The 22,339-nt window shown below is 40.7% G+C and overlaps 1 protein-coding gene across 7 annotated transcripts in view; it reads left to right on the plus strand.

The window, feature by feature from the left end:
• Positions 1 to 22,254, plus strand: part of cdkn3 (cyclin dependent kinase inhibitor 3) — a 34,947-nt gene extending 12,693 nt beyond the window's left edge. The window contains exons 1-10 of one of the 7 annotated variants that reach the window (XM_080202718.1): positions 597 to 644; positions 1,475 to 1,515; positions 7,820 to 7,902; positions 10,411 to 10,477; positions 11,488 to 11,543; positions 13,978 to 14,022; positions 15,040 to 15,262; positions 17,704 to 17,735; positions 17,896 to 17,999; positions 21,073 to 22,254. In XM_080202718.1, the coding sequence (XP_080058844.1) occupies positions 7,857 to 7,902; positions 10,411 to 10,477; positions 11,488 to 11,543; positions 13,978 to 14,022; positions 15,040 to 15,262; positions 17,704 to 17,735; positions 17,896 to 17,999; positions 21,073 to 21,162 (663 nt within the window). In that variant the 5' untranslated portion in view covers positions 597 to 644; positions 1,475 to 1,515; positions 7,820 to 7,856 and the 3' untranslated portion in view covers positions 21,163 to 22,254. Of the gene's footprint in view, positions 1 to 596; positions 645 to 1,409; positions 1,516 to 5,050; positions 5,164 to 7,819; positions 7,903 to 10,410; positions 10,478 to 11,487; positions 11,544 to 13,977; positions 14,023 to 15,039; positions 15,263 to 17,703; positions 17,736 to 17,895; positions 18,000 to 21,072 lie in introns of those variants that run through there. The other 6 variants (XM_080202722.1, XM_080202717.1, XM_080202721.1 and 3 more) reach the window with 6 other exon arrangements.
• Positions 22,255 to 22,339: the final 85 nt, after the last annotated feature.

Below are 22,339 nucleotides of genomic sequence, written 5' to 3' on the forward strand. Positions count from 1 at the left end.
TAGCAGAATCATATAGTGCCTGGGTGGGACTGTTGTCAGTGCACACTCAATGTGCCAAATGGCCTCCTCCTGCACTGTAGGGTTTTTATGATTCTGTGAAGCCCATTGTTTCAGTGCCAATGAAACTGATTTTTTCAAATAGAATGATCAAATTTATTTCCATTTTCCCCACATCCCTTTCATCCTACCCACTCCATTTGAAAATTGTATTAATCTCCAGACCACATTCCCACTTGAAACTGTTTTAATATTTACATTTATACACGTTTACATATATGTTACATGAGATGTGTCTACATGTTTTACATTGGCGATGTTAACATGCATCCTCAACACGCCATGTATCACATGTAGATAAGCTCAATCCAGCCAATCCCCATTCAGACCCATGGCCCCGGCGTCCCGGAAGCGCCGAACAAACCAATCACAGCGAGGAAAGCTGCAGGCATTCACCAATCACAGCCAGCATGTGGGTGTTGCAATAGCCTCCCGGCAACCAATAGGAATCCAGGCTTCCAGGCCCCGCCCAGCACGCTGCAGAATTAGCCAATCAGAGCTGGCAATGCAAAACAGCATTTTTTTTAAATCGAAAATAAACGAATTTTGCCTTGGGGAAGCGAGAGAGAAACTTCTATAGGAGGAGGGTAAGGACATAGTACTGCAGTTAGAGAGAGGGGACACATACAGGACTAGAGAGGGGGGGGGACAGGCATAGGACAAGAGTTAGGGAGAGGACAGTAATAGGACAAGGGTGAGAGAGAGAGAAAACAGGTGTAGGGCGGAGGGTAGAGAGAGAGGACAAATACAAGTCAGGATTTAAAGAGAGGACAGGTGTAGTACAGAAATTGATACTGTGAGAGGACGTTCAGCTAGTGGTTAAATAGATAGAGAGAGGGGACGTACAGTATAGGGGCTGTGCAGATACAGGGGAGCAGAGACACAGAGGGCAGATACAGGATTGTCTTTAAGAAAGACAACAGCAGAAGCAGAGATATCTTAGGGTAGAGGGAGAGTAGAACATGTAGCTGGCAAGAAAGAGTTATAGGAAAATAATTGATATATAGAAGACACACTGTAGGAGAGACAAGGAGATAGGAAAGACAGGAGAGTGTAGAGCTTCAGCAGGAGACAGATTGCAAGAGGTAGAAATAGGAATAAGGAGACATCAAGGTATTCAGAAAGATCAATGCAGTAAGGGTGGAGAAAGAGGCAGGCACAAGTCTCCTTCCACTCCTGGTTAGTGCTTTAGAATAGAGCAATAGACTGACAGGTGCCAAGTGCTCCCACGGCATGGTGAACCTGGTGAGTGTAGATCATGTGGCTGATGTTACTTGTGGTGGGAGATTTTAGCTAGTGCCTTTCAGATTTTAGGAAAGGGAGTTAAGCAGTGTTTTTTGCTAAAAAGAGAAGCAGGACTTTTGTTTATTCCCTCTGTGAAATCCAGCTGTTAATGCATTCCAATTTCATACAGCAGTACTGCTTCTACTAATTTTCTCAACTTGCCTCTTTCAAATCGTGAGTTATACTGTTGAAGCTACCTTTCTACAAATAATTTTTATGAATGTTTGAAGGGCTTGAGTTTATTTTTTAAGATATAGATCAGCTGTTGCTCAAATCTAATGTGGAGTCTGGAACATGATTGTCATACTTAATATGCTAACCTGGTTTTGTCGTTTTAAGACCTTTGTCTTTCCGATTAGTGCGTACAGGGAAATGATCTAAGCTAATACCATGGTCAATTAAGGGTAATTATTGTTAGAAGTTTCTCTAGACTGGTAATTGTATGACTCTTCACACTGCGTTCTTAATAAATGTTTTGGGTTATCACAAGGCCAGAAAAAGATCAGCAGGAAATAATAGGGTTCAATTCACTTTTCTGGTCTGGTCTTTTTTGGTCTGGTTAGTGTGAATTGTTTGATTCCACAGAGGCAGGATGGAACCTGTAGCTCCCTGTTGCATTCCTCTTGCGCAGAATTTATCAGCAGGACACACAATTCTGCAACACACTGGGCACAGGTAACCTTAATTGGGATTGAAGCAGAAATGAAACTCCTAAAAAAGAGGTAGGCTGTAATTACGACAGGACGTTCCTTGCTTAAGTTTGGGAGGGGCTTTTCTTTTGGACCCCCATGTGTTAAATTAACTCTACCCGTGTGTGAGGAAAAATGGCAGCCAAAAGCAGTTTTGATAAAGATACAAAACAGAAAATACTGGAAAATCTCAACAGGTCTGACAGCATCTGTGGAGGGAAGGTAGGCCTTCGAAAGGTTGGCTCTGTTCTCTCTCCACAGATGCTGTCAGACCTGCTGAGATTTTCCACATTTTCTGTTTTTGTTTCTGATTCCAGCATCAGCAGAATTTTGCTGTTATCTTTGAAATAGTTACCTCATTTTGAGTTTGCCGCTGACTATTAATTGCATAAAAAAAGGTGATTTTGATTGTGTTTAAGATTGTGTAGTTTCTGGTTTAGGCAGGTCCCCTTTACATTTTAGTTGATATGCTGCATTTGCAACAGATACCTGACACTTGCCCATCACCCCTGTGCTCGCTGGCCTATATTGGCTCCCAGCCATGCAGCGCCTCACTTTTAAAGTGTGCATCCTTGTTTTCAAATCCCTGTACAGCCTCCTCCTTCCCTGTTTCTGTAATCTCTTCCAGCCTTGCAACCCCACCTCCAAAAGGTATCTATGCTCATCTAATTCTGGCCTCTCGAGGGTCCCAGCTCTTAATTGCTCCAGTGTTGGTGGCCAGTTCTTCAGATGTCAAGGCCCAGAGTTCTTGAATACTTAACTACAGCTCTGGAAAACCTACATCTTTGACCAGGTTTTTCTGCCCTGACATTGTCCCCTCTGACTCAGTGTCAAATTTTGCTTCTAATGCTCGTCTGAAGTGTCCCTGTGACATTTATATTTACTTGGGAAACTTTTAAGAAGTGTAGTTGTTTTGAATTGTGCTAACCAAATTTCTACTCTAGTGATGTAAGCTAAAATTAAAACTGTTTTAACTGTAATATAATGTTTCAACTTGGCTTCCAAATTGGATAGAGTGGCTGAAGTGGCATTGAGACTCTTGATTGATGTATTGCCGATAGTGAACATGTCAGGTTTCAGGTGTGTAAAAGTTTATTTACGTGATTGTATGTAGCCAATTTAATTTTGATTGGGGAGAGGAAAAAAAAACTGTTCTCTACCTCTTATTTCTTTGTTGCCTTTCTTCATTTTTCTTCCCCCATCCCCCCACTTTCTCCTGTTTTTTTTTCTTAATTTCCCCCCTTTCCTTATCTTTTTCTCCCCCTTTCTCCCTTTTTCTAAATTATACCTCTCTCCCACCATTCCTCCACCACCACCCCCCCCACCCCCAAAATCTTCATCTGTCACAATTTACCCTCTGACTTCAGTTTATCTGCCCTGCGGCCATTCATTCTGTCTACAGACAACCATTAGCAGCCTTTCCCCTGGCTTCTGTGACTGTGACTCATCTTTCTTTCCCTCACCCTGCAGTATTAATATCTCCCACTTTCTGTGCCTTTTAGCTTTGACAAAGGGTCATCTGGAGCTCTTTTCTCTCCTTACAGATGCTGCCAGACCTGCTGAGATTTTCCAGCATTTTCTCTTTTGGTTTTAATTTTGATTGGATTATTTTTAAATGAAATTTGCACTCGTACAGTGGTTTTTACATGCTCAAGACATCCAAAGAACCACGTAACCAATGAATTACTTTGAAGTTTAGTTATCATTACACAGGCAAATGTGGCATCTTTTTGCAAACCTCAAGGTTCCACAAATAGAGAATGAGATTATTGACTGGTGAATCAGTTTTTGGTGGCGCTAGTTGAAACGCAAACATTGGCCAGGGCAGAGTAAATCCTGCAGTCTACCCAGAATAAACAGTAGGGCATTTTAGTAAACTGGGCCTCTATTTAACAAAGATAGCTCTTACAATAATGTTGTGCTACACTAAAATGTCAGCCTAGATTATGTGCTCGTGAATGGGGCTTGGATTCAAAGGGGCTTGCCCTTTGAGATAAAAATGCTACCAAATGAATGTGTGTGTGATATATATTTCCAAATATATTATGAGAAGACTTTACCACCGGCTTAAAATAAAATCCATTAGAAGATTGTTGTGGGACTGGTTAATACCCAAGGCAAGTCATGAAATTGATTTCAGTAAATTTGGTCATTCATGGATTAATGCATTTAAAAAAAAAAGGAAGTTTCCAGCTTTTCATAAAAAAATTAAAAATATTTATTTATGGGGTGAATTTTATTCTTTCGCCTGCCACAGGAATTGGAGTGGGCGAGGGACAAACCCAGGTCCGTTGACCTGGGGTGGGATTTTTCCAGTTTCAGGGCAGGCAAGGTCGGAAAGTCCCACCTTATGTCTTTTTGGATAAGATCTACCACCCCTCTTAAAACCAGCCTCCTGATAGCTCCAGTCCACTCCATATGGATGCATACTAGTGCAGTGAGGGATGGCCAATAAATATCAACTTGCTAATAATGTCGCCCACACATCCCATGATGAAATTTTAAAAATTGAGTTCAGAAATAATTATTGATGCTCAGTCAAAGGAAAGTTAAATTCACACTCTGAAGCTGCCATTTCATATATAGTAAGGTGTTTTCGAAACATTTCAAAGTAAAATAATATTTAAAGAGAAGGAATACCACTCAGAAATGGATAAGGAAATGTAATTGTTAAAGATGGAGGTTTGGCAGCAATATTAAATATTTTGTATAGTTCTTTTACAAAGCACACTGGAATTTGAACTTATGGATCTGTTTATACATAACCTTCAACATCTTTCCAATTGGTGTACACCTCAATTATTTATTCTTGCAACCTTACACTTATCCATGTTAAATTGTATGTGCCCTGTAATGCTTAGGTTTAGTAGAGGAAGAAATGGAGCAATTGTTACAGAAACCTTTCAAAAATATATACACTTGGCAGCACCCAGAGGATAAATCGCTGATCCTTGACTGTATTTATTAGTGGCTGGCACAAACCTGAGGGGAGATGGTAGCAGCTCTGTCCAAAGTTCTTCACACTTCATTAAATATAAAAATTGCTATTGGACTGGAGAGTAGCAGGTGCAACATCGCTGTTCAGGAATTTAGTAGAATGGTTTCTCGGGATCTTCAGGAGGCAGTCAGTAAGGTAACTGACAAGCTTGTTAGAAAAATTCAGGAGTGTGTTGGTTTAGGAAATAGAGAGAAAGTTAGTTCAGAAGTGGGAAGCAGAGCTTCCTTGTCATTAGTTGCTTACACCATCTTGAACCATTCCCCAGTTTAAGTTCATGCTATCCATAATCAGCTCATTTGGACTCGATTATCAGGAACGCAAGCTTTGCTGAGAAAAAGGAATAGATTTACTAAAGAGGACTGTAAAAGACTTCACAGAAACCTAAGCAGAATGATTTAAATGAGCAAACTGATGTTTGATTCAGTTTAACGTGCACCAGTGTGAGGCCGTGACTCACTTTCTGAAGAAATAGAAGGAATGTGGGTATACATTCAATGGAAAGACTTAGATACATGAATATATTGTAAAAGCAAGTAGTTAAGAGGTCAACAATGTTCTGAGTTTTATAAATAGTGTATTTTGTAGGGAATTGCTTAGATAATAAGAGACTGGGGTAGAAGAGCTGAAGGGATCTGCATTGAGATCGAGCCATTGCAATCTTTTAAGTGTATTTATTACTGTCACTGGCTTAAGTTAACACTGCAATGAAGTTGCTGTGAAAATCTCCTAGTCGTCACATTCTGGTGCCTGTTCGGGTACACTGAGGGAGAATTTAGTAAGGCCAATGCACCTAACCAGTGCATCTTTCAACTGTAGGAGGAAACTGGAGCAACTGGAGGAAACCCATGCAGACACTGGGAGAACGTGCAAACTCCACACAGACAGTGACCCGAGCTGGGAATTGAACCCAGGTCTCTGGCGCTGTGAGGTAGCAATGCTAAAGTATATGCAGAGAAACAGAATTGTTACAGTGCAGAAGGAGGCCATTCGGTTCATTTTGTCTGCATCGGCTCTCCAACTGAGCAATTTACTTAGTGCCATTCTTGCACCTTCTCTCTGTAACCCTGTACATTGTGCCTTTTCAAATAACATTCTTTCCTTTTGAATGAACCTGCCTTTTAAGCACAATTGGATGGGGCAGGTTATTTTTAGATTGTGCTGGTGTAAAGACAGAACAGATGTGGTAGTATTAACACTCACCTTCTGTGCTGTAAATTTCTGTGGTTCAAAGATAAAAATTTGCCTTTTAGACAATGACAACTTCAGTTCAAGCAAGCCTTCAGCAGCCAAATGACATCTTGCATCAGAAGCCAATCCAAGAGGAAATGATAGGAAGGCTTCCTTTATCAAATCTCACCAGAATAGTACAGAGTAGGATCAATAGCAGATTTTTCTAGCAGTTAAGGGGTTAAGAACAAGGGGCATAGATAGATAATTAAATTAAAGAGATTTGAAAAAGAAGGCAGGAGACACTTGCACAGTGTTGAGGGTTTTGGAATGTTTGTATTCACAATTTAGATTGGAAGAAAAAGCATGTGAAGGGACAAAACAGGATGGGCAAACATGGTTCAGGTGGAGGATGAATGGACTCTGGACCAAATAGATTTTTTTCAGTTTTGTAACTTCAAGTAATATATTACCCCTGTAAAGGCTTGTTACTAATCCTTTTCTTCATTTACAAGCATCTTGTGGCATTTTTCTATTTTAGAAGTTCTATTATTGTTGCTATTTAAATGTATTTGTTGTTGTATTATGGGGTACAGGCAAAGAGAACATAAATTAGATTAAATATTTACCTGGTACAAAAATCAGCACTAGCACAAGCACAGTAAGATAATTAATCTCCTATTGTGTCATATGGAAGTTGCTTTGTTAGTCTCTGTCATTGTAATAACTGAATCTGACCAAGGTACCAATTTTACATTTGCCTATGTTGATAAATACAAAATAGCATCATAGAAATATTAGAACATAGAACACTACAGCACAAACAGGCCCTTTGGCCCACAAGTTGCGCCAATCACATCTATACTTACTAAGCCATAGACTATCTATAACCCCCAATCCCATTAGATCCCATATACTCATCCAGAAGTCTTTTAAAAGACCCCAGCGAGTTCGCCTCTACCACCACCGATGGCAGCCGATTCCATTCACTCACCACCCTCTGAGTGAAAATCTTACCCCTAACATCTCCTCTGTACTTGCTTCCCTGCACCTTAAATCTGTGTCCTCTCGTAGCGACCATTTCAGCCCGGGGAAATAGCCTCTGAGAATCCACCCTATCTATTCCTCTCCATACCTTATAAACCTCTATCAGGTCGCCTCTCAACCTTCGTCTCTCCAGGAAGAGTCCCAGCTCCCTCAACTTATCTTCATAAGGCATGCCTCCCAATCCAGGCAACGTCCTTGTAAATCTCCTCTGCACCCTTTCAATAGCTTATTATTGGGTACAGAAGATGATTAACCTTCAACCCAGTTTGAATTAAGGGTTTAAATTTCAGCAAGTCTCCTTATCTACATTTAACTTTTATTGATGCAGAGCGTTCATTTTATATTAGTAAGTTAATACATGCAGGGGAAGCAAATCATGTTGTTACAATATTCAGCATTTAGAACAGCCTGATTGTACTGTGGGACCTGGGTTCAGTTCCTATCATGGCAATGTGTCAAAGTGTTAGTGAGTGCAAATTTAAAATATTTTCATACCTCAGACAATTAAGATTAAGATAAACCTAAAGAAATTGCACTGCGGTTGACTTCTAAAAAGTTACCTTTGTGTTTTTTTTAGACTGGTGCAATGAGAACAAGTGAATTTGACTCCTCTGATGAAGAATCTGAAGAAGAACATCAATCACCATTACAGGTATCTTGGTAAGTATCTGCAGCACTTTTATTGCTTCCATTTTGTCGTGATGATTTTTTTTATGCATGCACACATTAATATCTGACACCTTAGTAGCTGGGATGTTACTAACATTGGAGAAGATTGCACTAGAGTTCTGTTTTAGTGTGAATGTGTAACGGTTGTACTATCGTAGCCCTCTTTATCGCACATGTTGCACGAGTTTTTAAGGTAACAAATTCATGATCTAAAAACCAGTACGTTTCTTACAAACAAAATTTGGGTGCGTCTTTTAATAATGTCACCAACCTGCTCAACTCTCTCATCATGACAAAATTAGAAGCACAGCACAGCAAGACGCTTTTCTCCCTGTGCCTAAATTCAAATCAAGAGGCCATCCAGACCATCAAGTCTGCGCTGGCTCTCCCACCCAATCACCATAAACCCCGCGCATTTATCTTGGCCAATCCACCTAACCTGCACATCTTTGGTCTGTGGGAGGAAACCAGAGCACTTGGAGGAAACCCGCATAAACATGGACAGAACGTGCAAACTCCATAAATGGTCACCCAAGGCTGGAATCAAACCCAGGTCCCTGGTGTTGTGAGGCAGCTATGTTAATCACTGTGTCACCATGCTGCTGCAAATCATTTATATTATTGTAAACCAAACAGATAATCCACGGATCCGAAGGGCACAGTACTACTCGAGTCCCGAAAACTGAAAAGTAACTGTTTAAACCTATTTTATATTTTCTGTCCCTCCGTCTACCCTGTAGACGAGTCGCATTAAAATACACTTTAATCTTCGTGATAATTCTCCAATGTTGCAACTTACTTGGTACCTTCTGAAAAATCATAATTATATAAAATCGATTGTATTTCCTTTATGTTGCCATCAATTTCTTGTTTGAGCATGTTAATTGTATTACAGGGCCAGCTGTCCCAAGAAATAATCTTAAAACAATTGGGTTTCATGCTCACAGCTACATGCTGTGCTGGGTATGTAACCTCCTGTTACTGCCACAGATCCTGCCTGCACCATTTTCAATGTGGGAGTTTCCTTCCACTGAGATTACCCACAAGTGCCCATTGGGAGAAGGAGTCGAGGAAACTATTGCCAATTTGGCATCCTTCCCTGGACATTGCATGACCAACTCAGCTCACTGATTGGGGTGGACATATGTTTAGAAATTGTCTTGTTAAGCTCTAACTGGTTCCTAATTGGGATCTTAATGTAATTCTTTGCCAAGTTAATTTACTTACTGCTTCCTCTCAAGAGGTTTCCTGCGAAGTGAGGAGGAGGTGGTACAGAAAGGGAGAATTGTGTAATTTGAAGACTAGGCTTTTTTAATACAAGCAGTTACAAAGGTGATGGGTGAACAGGGCAGTGTGGAGCAGGGTGCAGACAGCTCCATTATGCGGAAGTTGGATCTATGGATGGTTAACGTGGGAATTGGAACTATCAAGTTTTCAGCAATGAAAACATGAATAGGAGTTTAACATGTGATAAAAGCAAGGCAGCCATCGTTATTTGTTCCAGTGATGTCGGCCTTTTTCTATAGTATTTACTTTCTTTTGTACGCTTCCCGCAAAAGATTTTAATTTGTTCATGGGATGTGACCTGACAAAGTCACAGTAAATCGAGATCTTGTGGAAAATGCTAGTCAAACTTGGATGTACATCTAAAGCGATAGCCTCACGATGGAATGACGGCCTGAAATACTGTTGATGATGAATACACTGATCCCTTAGACACAGCAAGTGGTGAGGTGCTGCCTGTGCGGAGGCTGCATGAATTCTCCCTCCGTGTACCCGAATAGGTGCTGAAGCATGACGACTAGAGGATTTTCACAGTAACTTCATTGCAATTCTCATGTTAGCCTATTTGTGACACTAATAAACAAACTTTAACTTTTAGCTAAGAGTCAGCCACATTCCTGTGTGGCTGGAGTCACTTGTAGGCCAGAATAGATAAGATTGGCAGATTTCCTTCTTTCCTTAAAGGGCTTTTACGACAACTGATAGTTTTGTGGTCACTAGTTTTTAATTCCAGATAATGGAATTTGAACCGCTGTCCCCAAAGCAGTAGCTTGGGCCTCTAGATTGCTAATCCAGTAACATTACCATTACACTTCCGTTCCTAGTATAAGGAACAGAGGAATTCTCGAGACACACAATGCTTAATTACATCCATATGAATTTTTTTTGTCCTTTACGTTACACACTATTAACTTAATTTTTTTTTGTCACCAAAACCCACCTCTCTCTCAACCTTTTCAGCCACCCTGTGCTGTCAGATTTTTTGGTTTTATGGTGTGTATTTTAAACCACTTTTCCAAAAAACAAAGATTTTGGCTATAATTTACTTGAATAGTTGTTTGACACTAAACTGAGTTCACAAAGGTGTAAAATCCAGGTTATAAACAAACTGAACAAAGAAGGGATTAGTACGATAACAAACCTGTCCAAAGCCACTGATACAGTTACATAATTGGGGACAGTAGGGATTCATGATTTTATTTCACTTACTTCCAGCAAACGTTTCCAAAGGGTTGGAACTGAAGTCCTACATATCTGGCCATGCCTCTACCTCCATGGAGTGGTAAAAAGATACAGTAGTCTGAGGACACATACCAACCAACTCAAAAACATCGTCTTCCCTGCTGCCATCAGACTCTTGACTGGACCTGCCTTGCATTAAGTTGATCTTTCTCTACACCCTAGCTATGATTGTAACACTACATTCTGCACTCTTTCCTTTCCTTCTCCATGTACCCTATGTATGATATGCTCTGTTTGTGCACAAGAATCAATACTTTTCACTATACACTAATACATAAATCAAATCTGTTTTTTATTGGCAGCTCCACTGACTAATGGGGAAGAGATGAACCACATTCCTGTGGAGTTGGAGTTAAACACATTCAGAGCTATGGGCACAAAAAGGCCAGTAGGTCAGACAAAGGAAGCAAGTTTGCTTTAGGAAGGAAGCCAAATGATATTTAAATAGCCGATTTCACACAAAAAAGACCATCCAACTAAAGTGAATATTTAGTAATCCATTGACAGAATCGATATGGTGTACTTTTATTATTTGGGTAACCAAAGTGAAGTTGTAATTATTAAAATTAAGTCCATCTATAGATTGTAGACTTAATGATTCATATCTGACTCATCCCACTGAAAGGTTAATCAGTTCACCTTTTCAGAAAGTTACACAAATCTCTGTAGAACATGAGGATAATGACCAGTTTGTAAAGCAAGATAGAACCCCTACAGTGCAGAAGGTCGTCATCTGGCCCGTTGAGCCTGCATCAATAACAATTCCACCCACAATCCCATGTATTTACCCTGCTAATCCCCCAACACTAAGGGGCAATTTTGCCTGGCCAATCACCATAACCAGCACATCTTTGAACCGTGAGAGGGAACTGGGGGACCTGGAGAAAACCCATGCAGACACAGGGAGAACATGCAAATTCCAAACAATCACCTGAGGCCAGAATTGAACTCAATCCCTGGAGCTGTTTGATTTTGGAAGTTCTTGTTTTGTTTGGGCACAATTAACTTGCTAAAATATAGATAGAAATATTTTTGCTATATATTTCATAGGTTGGCTTTGTCTGTGGTGAACTGCCACCAGTTCCTTGGAATCTGTGCGTTGCCAGGTAAGCCATTTTTCCCCGTGACATAATGGAATTTTAACTCATGAGTTTGCAGTAATGCTTCCCTATTTCAGCTTGTGATTTAAACCATCCATGATATCTTAGAATTTCTCTCCTGCTTGGGAAAAATTCTTAAGAGGAGCTCCTTTGTCCCCATGTTAACTTAAAGAAACTGATTACCAATACTTAGTACCAGGGTTCAGTGTTAGTGGTTGCAAGTAGTCCTAGATATTCAGATGGTATTAGTGAGCATCTTCACTTTGGGCTGTGTGGTGAGTTAACTAAGGATCTACTTGTGACTTTCTTTTTCTGCAAAGGGAAGAAAGTGAGAAGGTGTGTTCCACTGGCTGTTTTTGAAGGATTTGCCTAAACCTCTGCTGGCAATTCAGTAAACAAGACTGCATCAGTCTGTCAAATAACATATTCAAAATGAAGCAGCTCAGTAAGCTACTCTATTTGAACTGTGCAGGGGAGGCAATGACCTAGTGGTATAATCACCAGATTATTAATCCAGAAACTCAGCTAATGTTCTGGGGATCTGGGTTCAAATCCTGCCACAATTACGGTGGGATTTGAATTCAATAAAAAAAAGTCTGGATCAAGAATCCACTGATGATCATGAGACCGTTGTTGGGAAAAACCCATCTGGTTCACTATATCTTTTAGGGAAAGAGTTCTGCTGTCCTTACCTGGTCTGGCCCGCATGTGACTCCACAGCCACAGCAATGTGGTTGACTCTCAACTGCCATTGAAGGGCAACTAGGGAAGGGCAGTAAATGCTGGCCAGCCAGTGATGCCCATGCCCCACAAATGAAATTAAAGAAAAACTCCCATTTTGTTACCTGGCCCCAAATGTTACTGGTTTTCTAATTAGGATACATAACAAGCAGGATAGCAGATCAGATACTCAGCTACAATCCAAGCTGACATTCCAACATCTGGAGCTACAGAAACATTTAAATAAATAGAAGTGACCCTTTCCTGAGATAGAAGGTTGTGAGTTTGAGTACTACTCCAGGGACGTCATCTAATTTGACACTGCAAAGCAAGCTGCACTGTTAGACATGCCAATGAGACAACAAACCAGGACCCAGCTGCTCTCTCATGGAGGCATGAAAGAATCCATGGCAGTTTCTGTGTGGTGTCCTAGCCAATATTTATCCTTTAACAAATATCTGCAGAACAGATTATCTATCTGGTCAGCACAGAGGTTAGCACTGTTGCCTCACAGGATCCTGGGTTCAATTCTGACCTCGGGTCACTGTCTTTGTGGAGTTTGCACGTGTAAGTGTGGGTTTCCTCCGGGTACTTGGTTTCCTTCCACAGTCCGAAGATGTGCAAGTTAGGTGGATTGGCTAAACTGCCCCTTGGTGTCTCAAGTTGTGTAGGTTACATAGATTAGCCATGGTAAATGTGTGGGGCCACGGAAGTAGGGCAGGGGAGAAGACATGGATAAGATGCTCTTTCAGAAAGTTGGTGCAGACTTGATGGGCTGAATGACCTTTTCTGCACTGTAGGGATTCCATAGTCATTATCTATCTGTTTGGGAACAGAACTTCCACTCACCTGATGAAGCACTCTGAAAGCTTGTGCTACCAAATAAATCTGTTGGATTTTAACCTGGTATTGTGAGACTTGCTGTGCTTCCCCCAGTCCAACGCCAGCATCTCCACATCATTATCTAATTGCCATGTGTAGGATCTTGTTGTTGCAAATTGGCTTTGTGTTTTCCTATGTTACAATAGTTACTACACTTTGTTAGTACCCATGGCTGAGAAGTGTGCTGAGGTTGTGAAAGACATTGCATGAATGTAAATTCTTTCTGTCTGATGTTCAAGAAGTTGCGCTTAATCTATAATCATGAAGTCTCACTACTGCAGAAAGAAACTATTTGGCCCAATGACAATCCCACCCAGACCCTATCCCTGTAATCCCAAATATTTACCCTGTATGACCAATCAACTTAACCTGCATATCTTTGGAGTGTGGGAGGAAACCAGAAGAAACAAACGCAGACATGGGGAGAACGTGCAAACTCCACACAGTGACCCGAGGCCAGAATTGAATCCAGATCCCTGGTGCTGAGGCAGCAGTGATGACCACTGACCCTTCAATCTCCCCTTTCCCCAGTCTTGCCTCTCCCTCCCTGCATTAACATTGGCTTCCAAAGCTGCAGAGTAGCTACACAGTGCGTGAATTTGACAGGAAACTCACCGCTTTTGCAATGATGTATAATGCCACGTTCCAGTTGGTGGGATAATTAGTAATCAAGAAGGAGTATTTCAAGTATGTCATTATAATTATTTTCTTTGGGACATGCTTTAGCTCATTTATCTAAGTTGCTTGAGAGAAAATAATTGTATGCAGCCATTCTAATGGTGCTTCAGTTTAGCCATCTTAAATTCACACATTATTAAATACTACTTTATTTAAACAGGATGTAAATTTAAAGATATAAGAAGAAATCTTCAAAAAGACTTAGGTAATGCATATTTAAATATATACATTTATATATGTGTTATGTGTCTGTGGGTTCAAGGAAGGTGGCCATTTTGGATGATAATGCTGTCAAATTAACTTGTTTGCTTTTGAAGCTGTACTAAACCATTTTCTTTGTTTTATCTGGGGATTTTCTTTTCCAGTTTTGGTGCAGATTTGGTTGCAGAGTTCTTCTAATGCTGCCTGTAACCAAGAGGGGTGGGATTTTCCGACAGCAGTGGGCATCATCGTGGGCGAGATAGGAAAATATTTTCCCCATCTCCCCCTCAAAGTTGCCTGTCAGTGTTTAGTTTATTTATTATTGTAACCAGTAGACTTGCATCAACACCGCAACGAACTTACTGTAAAAATCCCCTAGTCACCACAGTCCAGCACCTGTTTGGGTACACTGAGGGAGTATTTAGCATGGCCAATGCATCTAACCAGCACATCTCTCAGACTGTGGGAGGAAACCGGAGCATCCAGAGGAAACTCACGCAGACACAGGGAGAATGTGCAAACTCCACACAAACAGTGACCCAAACTGGGAATCGAACCTGAATCCCTGGTGCTGAGAGGCAGCAGTGCAAACCACTGTGCCACCACCCCAGGCCAGGATCCTATCCACCTGCAATAATGTGTGCCGCTGGTTGGTCCAAAAAATTTGGAGAGCAGCCAGAGGTCTATTGACCAGAAAGCACGCCCCCTAGTGATTAATGGTGAGGGGAAATAACCCATAATTGATTTGCTTTTTAGCCAATAATGGGCACTGAAATAAGAACCTTCCCCTTTGTGGGGAATAGCAGATACAACTGCGTGACTGTTGTGCCCATTAATACAATGAAGCTTGACCAGACTGCAGCAATTTTACTGGTTTCAATTACTACTTTAGATAAGGCATTGGCTCTCACAATCTGCACCATTTTATCCCATTGTTGGATTACAGTGGTAGTAAAATGTAAAACTTATATCCAGTTAATTAGGCCTTTAATTCGTGTCCATTTTCTTCAACTATCAACAGAAGAGCTCAAGAGACACAACATACAAGATGTATTTGTGTTCTGTACCAAAGGAGAGATGATAAAATACAGGGTTCCAGGCTTGTTGGAATCATACCAGCAACAGGGATTCACCGTGTATCATCATCCTTTTCCTGATGGAAGCGTTCCAGATATTGCTAGCTGTTGGAAAATTCTGGAAGAGTTGAGGATCTGCTTGGAAAATGAGAGAAGGATCCTTGTCCAGTAGGTGGCATTGCAGCTGTTAATTGTGAACTTGTGATGTGGAGATGCGGCATTGGACTGGGGTAAACACAGTAAGAAGTCTCTCAACACCAGGTTAAAGTCCAACCAATTTATTTGCTAGTAACGCACAAGCTTTTGCGGTTTGCCCCTTCGTCAGGTGAATGGAGAGTTCTGGCCTCAGACAGAGCATATAAAGCACAGACAGTTTACAGAATACTGATTAGAATGGGAGTCTTTACAGCTAACCTGTTGTACAAGTCTTAAAGATGCAGACAATGTAAGTGGAAAGAGCAGTAGGCATAGGTTAGAGATGTGTATTGTCTCCAGACAGTACAGTGAGTGAGGTTACTTACATTATCTGCAACCCCCATGGCTTGCCTGGGTTTGCAAAACCTCACTTACTGTACTGTCTGGAGACAATACATATCTCTAACCTATGCCTACTGCTCTTTCCACTTACATTGTCTGCATCTTTAAGACTTGAATAGCAGGATAATTGTAAAGACTCACATTCTAATCAGTATTCTGTAAACCGTGTGTGCTATTATATGCTCTGTCTGAGGCCAGAACTCTCCATTCACCTGACGAAGGGGCAAACCCCAAAAGCTTGTGAGTTTACTATCAAATAAATTGGTTGGACTTTAACCTGGCGTTGTGAGACTTCTAATTGTGAACTTGTACAGAATATGTATGGGTGGGATTTTCACACAGAATATTTGTTCCAGCCTCTAAGTAACTGAATCTGAAAAGTAAATAATTCTCTCTTGGGTAATTGTTTATCTATTAGTCATTGCAAGTTTTGGGGAATTGGCTAGCTCAGTTGGCTGGACAGCTGATTAGTGATGCCAACAGCATGGGTTCAATTCTCCTGCCAGCTAAGGTTATTCATGAAGGCTCCACCTTGCCCCTCACCTGAGATGTGGTGATCCTCTGGTTAAATCACCACCAGTCTGCTCTCCCTTTCTTCCTCTGACCTCCCTATGCAAAAGCGAAGGATCCTCTAGGACTATGGCAACTTTACCTTATCTTGTTAGTCATTGCAAAAGTTCACTACCTCAAAAGCTGTGTCACAGAGCAGCAAATGTTAAAGGTTCAATGAGCTCTCAAGTATGTCCAGGGGATGTCAACTTTGCCAGTTCACATCCATTGCCACTGATGGGCAAGAATGTGAGCAAAGGTAGATTTCCTCTGGGAGTCACCACCATCTTTTCAAGAGCAACGAATGCTGCCAACCAGTGACACCCATGTCCCACAAATGAATGATTAAAAAAACTTGTGCACAAGAAAATATCGGCATGTGTGCAACACTGTATGTCAAAACCATGGTCAACACATAGTTCCTGCCAGAGGAGTGATTGCTAGTCTTCAAGTACACCTCATCAAAACGGACAATATACCTTCACCTCTCTTACATTGGGTGCATGTGATCATTTCAGAGATGTATTTCTGCTGCTGGCTAGTCTTTGATATGGAAGAACGCTGGAGGAGTGGTAGATTAAGACCAAGTAAGTTAATTAGTGCAGAGACAGTGTAAGAAATTGTTAGAACAGATGTTTTGTTACTTTTTTGGATGAATATTTCTGTGCATTGTATTATTTCTGGGACAGTGAGAAACAGGGATGGGTTTGGTCTACGTAGTTTGGAATTGGTGTTTTGGAGCATTGGTGTCATGCTGCTTAACCTGTCCATCTTCATTTGCTTCATCCACTAAGCAAGAATATTTCAGATGGGGAAAACCCACTGAGACCTCTTCAAAATGAAGTGGGATGAAATGTTTGAGTCCACAGTGGGAGGCAGGGGATTAACGATGAAGCGCTTCTTATAAGAAAGAAATAAGTTCAGGTGAAATAAAGAAGCATAATAGTGTGGATGCTGCAATCTGAAATTAAAACCAAGAAGTGTTGGAAATACTTAAAAAGTCAAGGGGCATTTGTGGGGAGAGAAACAAAGGTTTGGTAACATAAGCATTTTTGTGAATCCTTCCCTAATGTACATCTGGGTCAGTTGAACTTTTGCCTCCCGGTCCAGCAAGAACAAATATGTTTTACATACTGATGGAAAATATCAATCACCATTTCAATAAAATATGTTTGAACTCTTTGGGATAGGAAATTCCTTCCCAATCAGAATTTAACTATCCTATTTTCCACCCACATTCAGGCAGAATCTCACCCCAAAATCAGGTTACATTAAGAGGAAAGTTGGGCATGAATCTGCAGTCTTAATAACTGAATTCCCAATATTTTATAGTTAGGATTAGGATTTTGTATGTACGGAACCTTTTAGAAACATAGACCTGTTCCTGACAGTTGTGTAATCCTGACAATAAACTGATTAGCTAGTTTTATTTCGAGGATCCTCTTTGATATTGATACAGTGCACAAATAACTTTCACATCAAAATCTGAACCGTTTTCTTGAAGCACTCTATTTCTTTTGCAGGTGTTATGGAGGCCTTGGGCGTTCCTGTCTAAGTAAGTGCAGAGTTTTATCTCCTCCGTTCTTCCACTTTTTTGTAAAGCTTTTACCCAAAATAAGGGAAATTGAAAAGAGCTTCTTGTAACTCCAAAATGTCATTTAATCAGATGTATAACAGAGTTTGAAAGTGTCTCCTTCCTGTATTGTGTTTCCTAGTTGCAGCATGTCTCCTTCTGCAGCTGTCTGATACCATTCTGCCAGAAGATGCAATTGGCCACCTTCGTGAACTAAGAGGAGGTGCAGCAATCCAAACTGTGAAGGTATAGTTGATCTATATAAAGTTTATTTATTGGTCAAAGGGAGGGTTACATTAACACTGCAAAAAAGTGTGAAATCCCCCCAGATGCCACACTCCGGCACCTGTTTGGATACACTGAAGGAATTTAGCATGGCCAATGCACCTAAGCAGCATGTCTTTCAGAATGTGGAAGGAAGCTGGAGCACCCGGAGGAAACTTACAAAGGGGCCCTGGTGCTGTGAAGCAGCAGTGCTAACCACTGTGCTACTATGTCTGTCTCTCAAACTGTTTATTTCTGCTTTATTTTCTCTTTAACCAGTTTTCATCCTTTCCTGGAGAGATGGGAGTAAAAATTGGTTCTTACTACCATTTTCCAAGCAGAAAGCAGCCACAATGCCCTCCATCCTGACAGCAGTTAAAATTCATCCAGCACCTTTTATCAGCCATGGACTATTTTCAGCTATTCCAGTTTATTGTCTCAGATGTTAGGATACCTTGCATTTGAGAAAGGGGCCTAATACCAGTACTGAGCCTGCTCCATGTAGAATCCCTATAGTTCAGGAGTCTATACCAACCACAATTCCACCCAGGCCCTATCCCCATAATCCCTGTGACACTAAAGAGGTGATTTAGCTTGGCCAATCCATCTAACCTGCACACCTTTGGACTATGGGAGGAAACTAAATCATCTGGAGGAAACCCACACAGACACAGGGAGAATGTGCAAACTCTACACAGATGAGGCTGAAATTGAACCTGGGTCCCTGACGCTGTGAGGCAACAGTGCTAACCACTGTACCACCATGCTGCTCTCAGGTTTTAGTAATTTGCTGCACCTTAACTATAAAAAATACAGCTTATTTTAATTTTGCTGATCACAACTCCATAAGAAGTCAAAAGTTCCTATTCCTGATACCCACTGCCAGTTTCCAGTTTGTACCTTGACTGCTCTGGTCTCCCTCATTTCTTCCACCTCTTTTTTTTCTGTTGCTGAAGTAGGGTTTACCAGGAGAGCTGTCAACAGGGCAAAAAGCCCAAATCCGATCTTTCATTTCTCTGAAATGACTAAGACATATCTTGTCAGTTTATTATTGCATTGTGAATAATCAGACAGCAGCAATGTATAGCACCAAGTTACAGACGATCACATCACTTATCTCCAGAACTTCCTGGAGGACACAGTCCCTCTGAGTATCGTAGTCATGCTTGTTCTCTGGAGGGAGATAGCACTGTAAGTAACTGAGCAAACCCTTGCAGTATTACTGCAAGACATTCCACTCCCTCAGCAGGGCTCCTTACTCCCTTTCCTAATCTGCATATTAGCCGACTGTCATCTTAAAGCAATACTTCTGCAACAATGTCACAATGCTCATTGCTTTATGGTATTTCTCAATCCTTATCATGGTTACATAACAGCCTTGCACAAACTCCAATCCCCTTCCACCCTCACTGACCCCTGTCTATTACTCCACTTCTCCCATTGCCAGCTGCTGTTTGAGTGGAAAAATTGGCATGTGCCCACAAAAAGCAGGTCTCTAATGGGGGAAGGGGGTGTCTTCACCCATTCAGGGACAAAGGATGGAATGGGGGTAGTAAGGTGCTTCCTCCATTCCCTTTGAGGACACAGAGGACCCATATAACTTTTGATTGGGTTAGTAAGGCTGGTGGCAGCTTGCTGGTAGGTTACTAGCAAGTGCCTCTAGTGTTATTGTGACAACCTGTTGTTTCAATTCCAAAGAGGGGATGCTCATCTAAGTCTTCTATCCTCCCTTGCTGCAAATCTATCACTGCAAGAGGTGACATAGGAAGAGGAAGATGGTGAAAAGGATGATCTTGCCAGTCATGTGTAAGCATTATCTGCTTGCAATTTAAGTTTCAGCAAAACACCATGACTCTTCCATGTAGAATGATGGTCAATGCAATGTGGAAAAGGAGCCACAACACATGACATCTACCTCTAAAAGAACAAGGGACCACTGCAGCATCCCCTCCAAGTCATATGCTATGAAGATTTGGAACTATAATTGCCATTTCTTCACAGGCAAGTTCCTCCCTAACTTCACAGATGTACTGACATGACATGGACTACAGTGATTCAATCAGGAAACTTCCCCCACCTGTTCACCTCAAGTGCATTTATGGATGGACAATAAATGCTAATATCCCATGGAAAAAATAAAGCTCTAATTCTGATTCATGTTGGCACACCCAAGTCCAGAAACACCAAAGCCACTTCCAGCTTTTGAGGGCCCTGGCAATTAAAAAAATGAAGGTGCCTGAAAACAAAATAGGACACAGTGAATATTTTTTTAATATTTTTGTGTAAATGCACTAATTGTACAAAAACTGGATTTCTGAATAATGTCACAATTGATATTAGGCATGGTGCCACCATTCAAATGCACTTGTCCCATAGCTGAATGGTACTAGTTATTTACTTCTTCCAACAGTGAAAACACATTCACCTGAAGCTGCTGCTGGAGGCAAACTGAAAACACAATGCAATTGTGAAAGTAGTAAACACCCCACAGTCCAAACTCAAGTGTTTCTCTTGAATTCCTTTGGTTTGCAATCAAATTGAGGAATTTACAATTGATAGTTTTTTAACATAGTTACTGTGAATGAATAGTAGAAATAGTAGACAACTTCCACCATATACACATACTTACTCCCTCCTTCATACCAGTGTAATCAGCTGCACGGACACTGCCTGACTTACAATACAGAATAGCAAAACTTACTTGCTTTTCCTATAGTGGCAAAAAAATTAACAAGTGTCTAAATTCAAGGCCTCCTTTGAGCTCAAGGCCCAGGCTAAATGCCCCTCCTGCTCCCTCTGGCCCTGCATGTTGGGGTTTGATTTCACAGTTACTGTTCAGTATTTTGACAAAGTGGCTATTTTTCTGTTTGTTAGCTTTGGTCAGCTATTCAGTTGTAATGGCATCACAGCAGAGTCTAATCCTGGCAAGAGCATATTAGGATTTCAATCAGGGTTGAAGAGAGAGAAGCATAGGGTGACCAAGTTCAAGTATTCAGGAAATGTAAAATGTTGAATTGGAACATGAACAACTTTTTAAATTTTGTTTGTCTGACAGCAATACAACTACTTACACGATTTTCGGGATAAGGTGGCAACATACCTGGCTACAAAAGATGATGCTGCAGCCCGATCGGTGTCAAGATAACAAGAAATGTCAGAAATTTCAGGCTGTATATTGTAATTTTGTAAATTGATTGTATATATAAATTTTACAATTGTCCAATCTCAACAAAAGGGTCATCAACCTGAAATGAACTGTTTCTCTCTGGGGATGTACTGGAACTGCTCAGTATTTGCAGAATGTTGCTTTTGTATTAGGCCTTTTTAACTTGTTACTTTAAGTCTTTTGTTCATTTGTTTTTCAAAACAAAATCACACCAAAGTAGTTGTATCATGACACTTTCTGGAAACTATATTGAACTGCAGTCTGTTTTATTGTAGAAAGCGCAGCATGACCCCACAACAGATATGATAATGATAAAGTCACATGTTTTAGGTGATGGCTAATCAAAACATATTGACATCAATCTATCATGACTACACATAGGCAACAAGTGTAACTATGGCTAAACTTAGCCAGTAGACCAAAAATCACAATGCAGCATTGGAATATAATAAAACATGTTTAAACATTTCTTCATGTGTAAGCATGTCTTTTCCCCAAAAAACAGACTCCTTACAGCAGGAAGAGGTCATTGAGCCCATCATGTCTGCACCAACTCTCCAACAGTGCATCTTACCCCATTAATCCCCTTAACCTCAACATATTGGGTCACTAAGAGGCAACTTAGCATAGCCAATCAACCTAACCTACACAACTTTGGACAAAATATTAAGTTACATCCAAATATAATATCACACTTTTCCAGTGACCAGTTTAGGCAAATAAAGTGCTGAGAAATGGTTATTCTTTCAACATACAAGAGGTTGTTCCTTGATATGTGCATTTGATTTTGAATTGGCTATCATTTGAGGTACGATACCATAGGTGATAATGTATGCCAGCATACTCTCGCCTGATCGTCAAGCTTCTCGCAAGATCATTTAATTGCACAAAACTTTACTATAAGGTTCATAAGTGAAAAAACAGGGCAGCCTTAGGTGTACCAAGTATAACTGAGTGTCAATTCTGGATGCTTTGAATGGGCCAGTTTTAAAAGTAGAAACCATTAATATTAAACCCTATTCTAACAAAATAAACTATATTATGCCATTCAGAAACTGGTTGGTAAATAGTCTTTAATCAATCCTGCCCCCCTCCCCCCACCCCTTAACAGCCATATCTTTGCATTAAAATGTTTCGTAGTCCATTCTAAAACAAA

This window comes from Carcharhinus amblyrhynchos, chromosome 14, assembly GCF_965287045.1.
Source record: "Carcharhinus amblyrhynchos chromosome 14, sCarAmb.v2.hapA, whole genome shotgun sequence".
Taxonomy (NCBI): Eukaryota; Metazoa; Chordata; class Chondrichthyes; order Carcharhiniformes; family Carcharhinidae; genus Carcharhinus; species Carcharhinus amblyrhynchos.